At 44.1% G+C, this 14,652-nt stretch overlaps 1 protein-coding gene across 5 annotated transcripts in view; it reads left to right on the plus strand.

Annotated features, from left to right (window-relative positions):
* The window catches only part of LOC104049877 (protocadherin alpha-C2), a 94,527-nt gene that overhangs the window by 33,775 nt on the left and 46,100 nt on the right, over positions 1-14,652 (plus strand). Inside the window, exons 1-2 of one of the 5 annotated variants that reach the window (XM_064458807.1) lie at positions 10,462-13,346; positions 13,518-13,547. The exons of 3 other annotated variants lie outside the window; for them this stretch is intronic. In XM_064458807.1, coding sequence (XP_064314877.1) covers positions 10,833-13,346; positions 13,518-13,547 — 2,544 coding nt within the window. In that variant the 5' untranslated portion in view covers positions 10,462-10,832. Of the gene's footprint in view, positions 1-10,461; positions 13,347-13,517; positions 13,548-14,652 lie in introns of those variants that run through there. One more of the 5 variants, XM_064458809.1, reaches the window with a different exon arrangement.

Below are 14,652 nucleotides of genomic sequence, written 5' to 3' on the forward strand. Positions count from 1 at the left end.
TGATCTCATTGTCACTGCTTATCACTCAGTCTCACACATCCTGATGTGGTTTCTCTGTTCAAGGATGGAAGAAATACACTGAGCTCAGCTGAGTTATTAAAAGCTAGAAGTCTAGGGTCATTTGAGGCATAGCAGGGCTAACAGATGTACCCCTGTAAGGTTGGCAGTTATGACCTGTGGGAGATCTGTGGCCTTCTGGAAGAGCAGCTGAGGACCAGGCAGGGTTCCCCACCTTCTGCATCACAGAACCATGCATAGCAGGGACAGGTACATACAATGTGGGTTTCCCTCAGTACCAAAGAATGAGTTTGCCATGTGTATGATCCATGCAAAATGCATAAGGTAAATATGTATTAGTACTGTAGTACTAACTAGCACTAAACACCAGATATAGCCTAGCTTTTAAAATAATATTTTATTAGGTCTACCACTCTGACCTATTCTGTAAGAATTCTTATGCTCAAGGAAGGAAATAATAAACTCTTACTAAATTAAAAATATAAATATTTCATGTCACTGAGGTTTTAAGAATTCTGAAGTTTGAAAACAGATTTACTTAATGTATACTTTAAAAATGCCAAACAGTTCTCTCCCTTCAGCATGCATTACAAATAATAAATTATACATATGTATATGTATCTTATTCCTTGAGAATGTCCAAGTATCCTTCACAGCAGTGCTTTAAACCTTGCACTGGCCATTTGAGCCCAGGTATTGCTGACATCTTAGGGACCAATTAAGACACTTGCCACAAATCATGAAGCCCTTGATGTCATAGTGAACAGAACCCAGTTCTCCTGACTTCCTGTTTTTATGGCATGATCAACTGCTTCTGTCACCATCTCACTCTTGTCTTGTCCCATTTTCGAAAGCCCCAACTTAGCTCCAGGGAACTTTTTCCCCCCTTCTTGTTACTGTATGATAACCATTGCTTCTCAATCCTTCCTCTGGGCTTCTGGTCATAATCTGCCCCACCGCGTATGTGTATCTCCCCTTTTCTTTTCCTTCTGAGTACTCTCAGATGCCTTTATGTGCTATAAATCAGAGGTGAACTTGTTGCACTCGTGAATCTGAAAAGAGCTATCTCACCAGTCCTGAAGCTGGCCATACATGCCCTGAGCTGGGCAGCTGTGGACAGTGGCTTTCTGTCATCTTCTTAACTTGACCACTGTTTCACCCAGAGGTGGGCCTGTCAGCCTGCGCAACACAGGATATTTTTTTTTTCATACCATGCTGCCAAATCCTTTTTTAATACTGTGTGTGATGTTACAGTTGTATTTTCTAAGGGCTGTTCACCACTACCTCATTCTCTGCCACTGTTCTCATCCAGGTAGTGAGCTGAGAGATGCTGCTGACTTCTCCTATCTCATCTCCCTCCTGCTCTGCTCCTTCCAACCCTTCCAGCTACCTGGAGGTAGTCCTGTTCTCCAGCAGCAATAGCAACAGTGAGTGCTAGAGGCTGTGAGGAACTGTGAAGAAGGATGAAGGAGCTGGTGCTGATGTCTGTATGTAGGTGAGGAAGTGGACCTGGAGCAGAGAGTTGATACAGCTGTGCCCTCAACCCTTTCTTAAACTCTCTCTGCGTTGCAAAACTTATTGTTGCCCTTCCACGCAGTATTGTCTGGTTTTGTTTTCTCTTGGTTCCTTGCAGCATCTTCTGGCTATTGCTGTGCCTTATCCTTTCTGACTGAATCCTTATCCTCTCAGGATCTGACCTTGTGTACAAATACTGTCTCTCACAGAAGAATCTGGAATTGTTATGTAGAAAATTAGTATAACAGACTGAATGCAAGATCTTTGGAAGGGAAAAGTTATTTTCTTCTGCAAGATCTCTAAAGTTTCCCACTCTCGCTCATTCTTTTATAGACTTTGCTCACTCACACTCACACACTCACGAGCATCAGCTCATGTGCCTGATGATCACTGGTGAGCAGGATCATTTGTGTGCAATGCAGAAGACAAGGGACCTATCATGGCTCATAGGTTCTCATTCATTGGTGACAGTAGACTGATCTGGGACTTGCCATTGATTTCCCTTAGGAATGGGTGGTGTTTGGGAGCTTTTGCACCATTATTGTGTCTCATCCCTTTATAAGTCTTAGGTAAACTTCTTTAATTTCACAGTTATATCATATTCCTCAGCTGTGCATTTTAAGGCTCCAGTTCTCCATCTTCTTGACAACTTATTTTAGGTCATTTTGTTCCTCTTCATTCATTTGGATTAAATCCCCATATAGGGTGGTCTGTAGCAATTAAAGCTTAAGATATGCTTTTATGTGTTAACTTTATAATTTTCTAACTTGATATACTTTCCCAGATTAAGAGAACTCATAGAGATGCTATTAGGAAATGCAACAAACTTGGAAAAGTCATTACGTGAGCAGTAGAGCAAGAAAGAAAAGTGCAAATGAAGGGGGAGAAAGCACTGACCTTCCAAAAAGCAAAATCTGATCTAGCACAAGATGTACAGGTTATAGTTAGGGCATTGACAGTCAGTACTTCTAATATGCTCAAAGGCAAACAGGTCATCATTAAAAGAGAGTGATAACAAACTCACTGATTGCCAACCTCTTTTCAGATCCAAACTGGGCAGTTTCAGATCCAGTTTCAGATTTAGGTGGTTAACTTCTAAGAGACTCTTAGGAGTAAGCAGGGAGCAGAAATAAAGTTAATAGATGTAACTAGGTATATGTTGTCAAGAGAGTGAACACACAGTACTTGGGTACTTGCGTAGTCTTTTATAATGCAAACTTGACCTCTTTTGCCTATTAAAGAGAGGCACTGACAGGCTTTCAAGAAGATGCTGTCAATCTTTCTCAGCAAAGAAGAAGGTGACTGTTCCTCATATTACTCCTTGCCTGTACTTTTGATTCTCGTTATCTATTTTTATAGCTGGGTCTCTGTTTCCATTGGCTCCATGCCACTGTTTGATGCTTAGCTTCCTACTTTACTTGAGTTGTGTAGACAAAAATGAAGGGAAAAGGAGATACCAGCATCCCTTATCAGCATTATTTTGGAACACAGTAAATTTCTTGTATATCCAGAAGGACAAACACAAAAGCTCTAGGACATTGAGGGGAAATAAATACGGGAAATCAACATAAAGAGAGGAAATGAGTGGATGACCCACAAAAACAGAATGAGGTAGGAGGACTGAGGGAAAATGGAGTAGAAAATAAATGAATGAAGTAGAGGTAGAAGATGCAAAGGAAAGAAGAGAATATTCAATGGAAAGAGACAAGATGGAGAAAATAATAGAGACCAAAATGAAAAAAGGGGAGGATAGTATAAATAAAAGATAGAAAGTTGAATTTAAGCTGTGGCTAGTAAAAAGGAAATTAAAAAACAAAACCACATGGAACAAATATTTAGGAGGGAGCATAGATAGACAAGAAAAGAAGAAAAGGATGGGTTTAAGAGCCAGACTGTGAACAGGAAGACAACACTGGGAGATTTAGAGCTGCAGTCCAACTTGGATGTCCAGTTAGGAGAGCTCAGGAGTCATCAGCAGAGATTTGGACTGATAGGACCATCCAAGTCTAGTAGATAGTGTTGTTTAACAGGATAAAACAATGTCTCAAGTAACTTTGTGCCAGGATGTATCTGTTCCTCAGAAATATGGCTTACTGGCAGATATATGCATGATGTTGGACAAGGTAGAAAAACTTCCAGGAGAACTGGCTTTCAAGAGAAAAAAAATTAAAATAGACCCCTTCAGATTTGGGCTCTTCTCATAGGAGGGGTAAAGTTAACAAAATACTGATATGCCTGGACATGAGAATAATATGCATGAAAAGTACAGGTACGAATGGGGCTCCCCAAAAGATAGCTCAAGGACTATCTGACTATTAAATGTTGTGGATAGGATAGGAAAAAGGTGACATAAGTAAAATTAAACTAAAACTATAGAGCTCAATATTTATGTATTAATAAAAAGAGTTTAAAATAGCAGAGAATAAAAGGTGCTGTTGCAGATGTAATGGTACTGGTTATACATTGTCTGTGACACTGTGTCATAAGGGTCTGGTACTATGAGCATGAAATGGGAGGACTCATGCTGTGAAAGTAGTTTATCATCACTAGCAAACACAGATGTGTGTGTGTGTCTAAGAAGTAACACAAAAGCTATATAACATTAGAACTAGTTCTACTGTGAATTATATCCTGAGGTGGTTTAGTATAAAGTTAATAAAACTTCTTGGAGCAAAACCAGGTTTCTACCATCATCTCCTCCTTTCCAAGTGGGTGCCTCAGGTATTGGGATACAGGATGATACTTCTTATATTGCTGTTCCCTTTGACCTAGAATGGCTTAAGTTTTTGTCTTGTTTCAGTAAGGAGGTAGAGGACATCATGTGGCTTATGATGAAGGTGCTTTCTAGGGAGATGAGGAAATAAGTTTGAACTCCTTAAAGCAGAAAATGAAATTGAGTATTCCATTTCTGGGCAACTTCTCTGACATTCATATGCAGTTTCAAGGTGGGGACAGTTACCTTGTAACTTTATCCCAGTTCTCAAACTCTAAAGAGGGGCATGCAACACGTGAGAGAAGCATGGGGTGAGGCAGTAGACATAGCTAGGGAAACAAAAGCAGTTATCATCATGAAGAGATTTGTTTGACTAGAGTGTGGTTCTCAACCAGTTCACTGAGCTGAAATTTAGTGGTGATGGCTTGAGCTGAAGAATTAGAGCCTGCACAGAAGAGTGACAAAGACTGTGGCTCTGAAGACAGACAATGGTGATAAAGGAAAACACACGAACCTTCAAGAAAACATTTGGCAGTAGAAGTAGCACTTACAGGCTTTGTGGTGGCTTTAGGAATGTGAGTTATTTTGTCAATATCCAAGTTGTTAATATCCTTCCATTTAGAATGGCACAGTATGTGACATGGTCAATAAATCACTGAAAGAACTTTGAAGTCATCAGAAAAATATAGCAGAAGACAATCAGAATGAGGCAGAGAGATATCCCTCTTTAAATTTAAAGTTAGAAGTGATAAATAATTGAACATACACTGGTGACCAGGAGAAGCAAAGAAATTTATTTTCTAGATATCGATGTTATATGTGGTTTGTCTGAATTCAGGTTTACAACACAGATCCCTCTCCACACTGCAACCCAAGACCCTTTTTTCTTTACATGCTATTTTCTAGAACAAGAGCAAGTACACTACTGCAAAGAAATTGTGACCTAAATACAAACTGGATTTTTTCTGGGGTTTAGCAGCCTTGGTTCCCATAACAGCAGTGTTTTAAATAGTCTTACTTTGGATGTTTGTGATACAAAATAAAATTCTCACCAGCTAGATACATACCAATGTGAAAAAATGGATTTAGGGAAAGATACAAAAGAACAGAGCCAATCCAGCTGAACAATTTGGCACCATACCTATCTATTTTAAACAAGGAAGGGGCAAATTGCATGTGAAAAGATGACTTGTCAACAAGTAATTCAAGTGCGGAAGATAACTTGAACATAAGAGCGACAACAACAACAACATAGAAGCATTGGGTGTAGAAACAAGAAGTTTACATTACCTCAGGGAGCAATTTTGCAGTATTTTTAGGAAAAGGGAGAATCCTATGTCCCCGGAAAATCCCATACAGAGAATGCAGACCGTATACTGAAAGAGATCTGATTCAACTGCAGGGGTCTGTTTAAGGGGTCGCTCAGTGGCTCTGTTCTGATTGCGGAACCTACTTTCTCCTATTTTGGGATCTCTGCGCTCAAGTTGCTAAATTGAGACTGATAGAGGCTTGTCAGGCAGGGAGCCACTGTAGGGTATGAATCCATTTCACTCCTGCCCTTACAATGTCTTATCATCTCCAGGTAGTATCTTACTGATCAGATAATACTTGAAACATGGGAAGTTCACCAGAAACAATCCTGCACATATTCTCCTTCACAGAAGAGTAGAGGAGATTGGGAGGGGCGGGGCATGACTGAAGTAAGTAGGGTGCAGAAGAATGCAGGAATCCCCAAGAGAGTGAAGTGAAAGATGGGGTTGGACTGAAGAAGTAGTGTGAGCGTCCCTTGAAATTATGAGGATGTTTTTTCCATAGATCTCATGAGTACCCGTGGGCTAGAAGCTGGTGCTACAGTGCACCATCTCACTGGAAAGAACTGTATATAGGAAACTCCACAAATCTGAGTCATTCCCTTACATTTTAAAGGTATTGTTTTCCATTGTGGTTGATGTAATCTGGCCTGTGACTGATGGATGTTCTTTTCCTCCAGATTTGATTTAATTCTAAGACAGACAAATTGTAGGCACCACATGCAAGCAGCCACCTAGAGAAAATCTGGGTTTTTTCTAGAGAGTGACACAGCTTATCTGCTTGTTAATGGCTAAACATATGGATTCTGTAGCCTTTTTTCCGTATTTTTTGCACACTGGTTTATTAGTAGGCATAAACTCTGTGTGTATTTATATGGTATGCAAGTAATCTCATTGTTGCTAAAAACCTACATGCTGACAAGACTACATGCAAAAATCTAGAGCCCAGTCCTCAGAGCTGGTGGCTTCCCACCAATTCAGAAAGGAGCTACATTGTGATATTGAGTCGTTGGATGTCATGTTTAAGGGATGTGATTTACTGAAAGTGAAATTATTTACAAAGAAGCAAAACGTCTTTTCAGATGTCAGATTACCTTAGAGTTCTTCAGTTAACATGTACTTTCACATCTTCCTGTTTTCTAATATGTGTTTCTCTCTCCTTTTGCTGTGTGAGACTCAGAAATAGCCAGAGAAAGGGCTCTGCATGGTGTTCTGCAATGAAGCAAATTGAACACAGATTTATTGCTGCTCAAGCAAAGTTAGGTGATTCTAGTTACAATGTTATATAAAAACATTCCTTGTACAGGTGTGATTTGAAATGGATGGACTTTCAATGCCCTAAATACCTACAGAATTATATCTGTGTATAACTGTGTCACTCCCAAGAGAAATATCTGCACAGAAATATTTCTGTGGCACTGTATTATGCTGCTACTAATTCAGGCATATCTATATGTAGAAATGTTTCAAGGAAGGCTTGCATAGGAATGTGAGGACTTTTCATACTAAAATAGTTATATTACTCCAACCTCTAGCATAGATATATGTCAGTGTATTACTATCTTGATATATACTTAATTTTCTTCTGCAGGACTTAAAGGACTCATAGCGTTTAATTTAACCAAGCTAACTGAAGTGGTGCAATTTTTGTATGTCAGCAAAGCCCAATAGGCCTGTGTATATAAATACTGCATACAGGCAGTATCCAGTCACTTCAGGGGTTATCAGGTTTACCAGAAAATGCACATCTGGTATGTTTTATCAGCTGTTTTTGCTGCAGGGTTGGATTCTGATGCTCTTGCTTGTGTGGATTGACCTGAACCCACTGGGCACATTTTTATCTAGTGAGTTATGAAGATGTTTCAAAATTTGATGCTTAGATGAAATTTCAATAAATTACTGGACAACAAAACTCTGGGAAAAAGAAAACTAGAAAGCCCCTAAGCCTCTGTTGAATTGAAGCTGAAATTGTGTTTTTCTGTGTTTCAATTTTTGCCTTTCACTAGAAAAATCAATATTACTACAGACCGGATCCTAAAGTGTTTTCTCAATGGAAGTTTTCCTGACTTAAAAATCAAGGCTGGCAGGACTGACTTAGCATTACCACTGAAGCTGTTGGAAATAACTAATATTATTGTGGCCATTTATGAATTTTAATTAATTAAATTTAAATTAAAGGAATATTAATTAATATTATATAACTTTATAGATTTAAAGGAACTCATGGAGTATTTAATCAGAACAGAACAAGGTTCAGTATATCACTTATAAACTGTGTAGTCAGCATAAACTGTATAAAATTACATTTTGAGAAAGACTGTTACGTTTGTACAGTGCTACTGTATATAAGCCAAGCTAAAGTATTAACTTGTAAAATGAAAATCAGAGTACCTATTTTACCGGTGCTGTAAAACTTACAAAAAGGCAAGAAGCCAGGCAATCCTAGGACTTTTGATTCTGAAATAAAGGCAAAAATTTTCTAAGGACCTGAGGTGTAGAAACACGTTTGATGGGAATGAAAATATTATGGAATGTGTTCTAGAATGGCTCCGTTAAGAGTGTGTGTGTGTTATCTCTGTTCAGTTTTACTGTCTGTGGTGTTTTGCAAAACTTTGGCTGTGTGCAGTCTTAGCTGTCCATAGAGAGACAGAACATAAGGAAAGATGAACCTGGGTGCCATGTAAATAGTGAGTTGGGCCAGGATTTGAGCGTTCATCAGCCCTTCCGTGCTGGGGGACCCAGTTGGAATGCACTATAGAGCAGAGCCTGAATATCTATCGGAAGTAACTCACTGGAGTCTAGGAACAGTGTTAATGATTCCTTGATGGTATTAAACCCCCTTGGGTGTGTGATTGGTGTGTGTCGTTCATACACTATAAGTAAAATCAACGTGTGGCTAGAAAGGCATTGCCTACAGAAATGTGTTTTGTTTTCTCACCGCCTCTTAGCATGGGCATTATCCATGTCCAGGAGAGTTTGTACCAACAGGTTCCTTAAGACAGGGCCTTAGATGTTGTCAATGTTGCTGTCCCTTTAGGCCTTTTATTGGTGTGCTATATGTTTTTTAGAGGACTTTGGCTGTACACGTGGGAGGTTTGGGACAGAGATGATCTGTCTGGATGAAACCACTATTTGATTGTCTAGAAAACTGAGGGTGTGTCCCTTCATGCTTCTTTTTTATGTGAGGACTGCAATTTGTTTTGACACATGGCCACATAATCCATGCATATTAGTGCTGCTATAGCTTTTTCTAAAATAGCTTTTAGCAGGGTGTTGGTTTTTGCTTTTCAGGATTTTTTTGAGGGTGTTGGACTATTTTGTTCCTTAATCTGTGAATATTGTGGTTCTGAAGGGTATGTAGCGAAAAATTTGAAGCTGACTTTTTTTTTTTTAAGTGTTTGGCTCCTGTTTAGACAACTGGATGAAATGGGCACATTTCCACATGTTCTAGGCACTTGGCATCTCTATCTGCCCTTCTTGGTCTGCACAGACCTACATTTATCCTACTTAAAAAGATAAGCAGGGTTGGGTAGTTCCACAGCAGTATTTGCAGACAGTGGGGTACTGGGCACATTATAAAAAATATGAGGGCAATTATTTGGGCCACAAAAATGGGCTAAGAAGTAAATGAACCCATTAGCCAAAAGATAAATCCTGCTCCTAATGTTGTCTCTTCTGATAATGGTGGCCACTGATAAAAGCTGAGAGGCTTAGCAGTGCTGAGTCAGAATTAGGGCAATTGTTCTCTGGGCTTTGTGCATCAGGTAAAAACTTTTGGGATTTATAGTGAAAGGCTGTGGTCTCAAAAGTCATCCCACATGGTGAGGGGTGCCCAGGCCCACAAAGAGCAATGAGAGAGGTTTTAGCTGCATGTTGGGGTCACCCCCTCCCCTTGATAGACCAGCCCAACCCAGAGAGGATTCATTGGACATTCCAAAAGACTTGGTGGGGTAAGCAAGGAAAAAAAAACAGCAGAGAAATACTGGCAGAGAAGTAGTTTCTGCACTGGGTAGTAGGTACGACATAGTTGCACCCCTGGAGGACTATGTTCTGTGGTTCGTCTCATTAAATATATCAGCTTAGTGACTTAGGTGTTGTATATTAATTAATGCTTAAGGTTATTGTCGTTGCTGGCATTTATGGCATTGGGGCAAAACTTATTGCAGCTGCAGCACCCTCACACCCACTGCTGAGTAGGTTCAATTTCATGACCCTATTTTTGTCAGTCCTACATCGTCGAGGGTAGAGGAGGAAAAACCTGTAACTGGAAAAGAGATCGTGTTGCATTTCTCCATCTTCTCTCCACCTGCACTTGATCACCTTGAGCCTGTCGATTGCTTTGGATGAGAAACTGAAGCCCACCTTAAATACTCATAACTCGTGGGTGTGACTTGCAGAATTCTACCAGCCGAGCTGCTGACTGGGCACAGCGGCTGCAGCAAAGGTGAGAGGGAGCTGAATGGGAGGAGGGTGGAAGCCGGGCAGGAGGGCCCGCAGGGGCTGGGCAGAGGGAAGGTGCTGCAGCAAGGATGAATCTCCGAGGGAGCAGAGGGGCAGGTCTCCAAGAAAGTGGTCGTCAAACAGACTGCAGCAACACACAGACGGCACCAGACCTGGCTAGAGGCCCATTTTTTTCCCGGAGCCCTGCGTTGATTTAACCCTCCCAAGCGGATGTACTTTAGCACTGCAGCAGCAGGTCCAGAAGTGCAGGCAGTTTGCGGCCCTTCCCCCCCTCCCCGCGCCCCCGAAGTTTCAGCAGCGAAGCCGGGGCGGAGACGAGGGGGAGGTGGCGGTGCGGAAGCCGCACCCCTCCCAGCTCGGCGGCGAGAGCCCGCGGCCACCGGGAGCGAGGGGCCCGGCTCACCGTGGGGCCGGCAACACGTGGGTGGGGACGGGGCGGCGGGGCAGGCGGCGCCGGGTCCCGCCGGGCGCGGGGGCGGCTCCCGCGGGCAGCCGTGTCGCTGTTCCCTCCCAGGTGCTGAACCGGAGCCAGCCGCGGCTTAGCGTCCTCCCCCGCCTCTTCCCGCGCAGCAGCTGGAGCAGGAGAAAGCGGATCCGGCGAGTCCCGGTCCCTCCTCCTTCCTCCTCCTTCTCTCCGGAGCCTCCTTCTCGGGCAGCCGGCGAGCATGGACCGGGCGGCGGCGGGGCCGGAGGCGGCCAGCGGCTGCTGCTCGCCGCTTGCATGAGGCGACCGGGCAGCGGTGGCGGGGAGTGAGGCCGCGCCAGGGCCCGGCGCGGCGGCTCCGGGCTCCGGCAGCTCCCCACCCCCGCCGGCCATGGCGGCGGCTGCTCGGCGGAGCAGCGGCCGGGCGGTGGTGCTGGGCCTGCTGCTGCTGGGACTGTGCGCCGGGCGGGCGGCGGGCGGGCCGCTCCGCTACTCGGTGCGGGAGGAGCTGCCGCACGGCGCCTTCGTGGGCAGCGTGGCGAGCGACCTGGGCGTGGATCCGCGGCGGCTGGCGGCGAGGGGAGCACGGCTTACCTCGGGCAGCGGCCGGCAGTACCTGGAGCTGGAGCTGGGCCGCGGGGCGCTGCTCGTGCGGGAGCGCATGGACCGCGAGGCGCTCTGCGAGCTGAGCCCCGCCTGCTTCCTCAGCCTGGAGTTGGTCATCGAGCAGCCCATCGAGGTGCACAACGTGGAGGTGGAGGTGCTGGACATCAACGACAATGCGCCACACTTCCCCCGCCAGGATTACCGGCTGGAGATCAGTGAGTCTGCCGTGCCTGGCGCTCGCTTCCACATTGAGAGCGCCCAGGACCCTGACGTGGGCACCAACTCTGTGCAGAGCTACCACCTCAGCCCCAGCCGCCACTTTGCCCTGGACCTTAAAGGCTTCCAGAGCAGCAGCAAGCTCCTGGAGCTGGTGTTGCAGCAGCCGCTGGACCGGGAGCAGAGTGCCCTGCAGCAGCTGGTGCTCACTGCTGTGGATGGTGGGGACCCCCCCAAGTCTGGGACAGCCCAGATCTCTGTGCGAGTTGTGGATACCAATGACAACCCACCTGCCTTTGACCGCTCCACCTACACTGTGAGCCTTCTGGAGAATGCCCCACCTGGCACGTTAGTGGTTAAACTCAATGCCTCAGACCCTGATGAGGGCTCCAATGGGGATGTGATCTATTCCTTTGGCAGCTACACCCCACAGAAGGTGAGGCAGCTCTTTAGTGTGGACCCACACTCGGGGGAGGTGAGGGTTAATGGTACCTTGGACTATGAAGAGGCATCTTCCTATGAGATCTATGTGCAAGCCACTGATCAGGGCCCTGTCTCTATGGCTGGGCACTGCAAGGTGCTGGTCAACATTGTGGATGCCAACGATAATGCTCCTGACGTGGTCCTGACCTCCCTGTACAGCCCAGTGCCAGAAGATGCGAAGGCAGGAACTGTGGTGGCCCTGATGAGTGTCACTGACCAGGACTCAGGGCTGAACAAGCAGGTGAGTCTGCGTATTCCCCCTGGCCTGCCCTTCACACTCAACTCTTTCAAGAACTCCTACACCTTGATCACCCAGGGCAAACTGGACCACGAGAAAGCAGCAGCCTACAACATCACAGTTACGGCTACCGACTCTGGGAGCCCTCCTCTATCCTCCCAGAAGGTGATCTATGTGGAGATCTCCGACATCAATGACAATCCTCCACACTTTGAGGAACCTGTGTACTCGGTTTACATCCCTGAGAACAACCCCCTTGGAGCCTTGCTGTGCACTATCAAAGCCACTGACCCAGATGTTGCTGAAAATGCCTATGTATCCTATTCTCTACTAGATGGGGAGATTGAAGGGCTACCTGTTGCCTCCTATGTCTCCATTAAATCTGATAGCGGCAACATGTATGCTGTCAGGTCCTTTGACTATGAGACACTAAGGGAGTTCCAGGTGGTTGTCCAGGCTCAGGATGCCGGGATCCCACCACTGAGCAGTACTGTCACTGTCCACATCTATGTGGTGGACGAGAATGATCATGCTCCACAGATTCTGTATCCTACCTCAACCAACACTTCAGCAGCCCTGGAGATGATCCCACGCTTGGCATATGCTGGATATTTGGTAACCAAAATTATAGCCATTGATGGGGACTCAGGACAAAATGCCTGGTTGTTCTTCCACCTGGTGCAAACCTCAGATCCAGGCTTCTTCAGAGTAGAGCGCCATACTGGAGAGATTAGGACTATTCGCAAACTGGGGGAAGACAGCCCACCTACTTTCAACCTGACGGTGGAGGTCAGAGACAATGGAGAGCCACCGATGTCCTCATCAGTAGCCATCACTGTTGCCGTGGTGGACAGAGTTTCCAAAATCATCCCTGATAAAAGAAGGCACTTTAAAAGTCCAAGCAATTACTCAGAGATCACTCTTTATCTCATTATTGCTTTGAGCGCCATCTCCTTTGTTTTCCTTTTCACAATCATTGGGCTTACTGCTATCAAGTGCTACAGATACAGTCTGTATGGGGACTCCTGCTGTGCAGGGTTCTGTGGGGTCAGAGAACGGTCCCCTGCTGAATTATACAAGCAGGCCAACAACAACATCGATGCTAGGTTGCCCCATGGCTTAAAAGTACAACCCCATTTCATTGAAGTGAGGGGCAATGGGTCTCTCACTAAGACCTACTGTTATAAGGCATGCCTAACTGCAGGATCAGGAAGTGACACTTTTATGTTTTATAATACCTGTGGCCCAACAGGAACTACTGGTCCCTCTGCAGTGATGACCGAGAGGCATCTGACAGGACAGAGTGGGCAGAGTGCGCAAAACCTGATCATACTTAAAAATGACTCCATCACTCCTAATGAGGTGAGGCTTCTTTGCTAAATGGTCAGCACCATGCTCTGACCAAATCTGTACTTCAGCAGAGGTTCAAACTGAAAAACTCAGATTGAGTGTATTACCTTTTGGGCTCACTGAAAGACAGCTACCAAACATGGTTCTAATGAATCTAATCTGTACAATGCATTTTGTTTCTAGGTAAATACTGGGGCTTTCAAGGTCCATTTGGTAAGTTCAGTATATGCGTCTGTTTGAGATTCACTTTATTTTTGCAGTGTATGCTGTAGAGAGTATTGCCTCCTTCCCTTTTCTCTTACAGATCTGAAACTGCCTGCTGCCACAGAGTGCTAGGGAACTATTGATTTCATAGCAAGGCAAAGCTGTTGAATTTAGATATGCTTTGTTTACTAACGTGGACCTGTTTTAGTTGCCTGAAAACTGCAATCCCTCCTTTGATAGTGTTTGTTTTACCCCATGCTGTATTTCATGCTTTCTGGTCAGTGACAATCCAGTGACGTCTCTGTAGAGAATTATAGCAAGTTACCATCATTATGTTACAGTGTGACAAATTCTAACCTGCTGGCTTGCTATCGAGGATTGTTTAATACCTATGGTTTGACCAGCAGTGTATTAACCTTTTTAATATTTTCCCACTGTGAAGAATTAATGGTTGCTTTATGCTAGCATACAGGCAGTCTGCAGTTAGAGTGTGGTTTGCATGCTCTGTACAGTTTCCTTTCTACACATATTGGAACTAATCTGAGAAGCACTCACAGGAGAGACTAATTCTGATTCACAAAAGGAAATTTTGCCATTATTGTATGTTGTTTGTGCCCTACAATTGTGGTAGACATAAGATCAGTTCGTGCATTAATGTGTGCTATGCTTCTAGACATGGGAAAGTTGGGGAGTAACTGGTGGGATAGAAAAGAGCCCGACTTGTATATTCTTGCCACAGAACTATAACTTCTTTATACTTATTCACATAGGAAGAAGTTAGCATCTTTTGCAACTGTTGTTTAGTTACACAAAGCTGCACAAATCTTAAGGACTAGCAAGTCTTGCATAAAAATGCTTTTAGAGAGTAATGATTATCCATTAAAAACTGATCCATTTAAAATTAATGCAGTGTTTTTCTAAAAATCACAGTGGCAATGTATGGGGAAAATATTTTTTTCTTTTTCTACACAGTTTTTGTACCTTAAAATCTTTCTGAGTGTAATAAAATGCCTGGAATCTGTTAGATGTAGGAGGGAGCATGAGACATACTCTATAAGCATGTATGCTGAAGAATCACAGGGTGAAATATACACCTGATTTATATATATATAAA

This window comes from Phalacrocorax carbo, chromosome 8, assembly GCF_963921805.1.
Source record: "Phalacrocorax carbo chromosome 8, bPhaCar2.1, whole genome shotgun sequence".
NCBI lineage: Eukaryota > Metazoa > Chordata > Aves > Suliformes > Phalacrocoracidae > Phalacrocorax > Phalacrocorax carbo.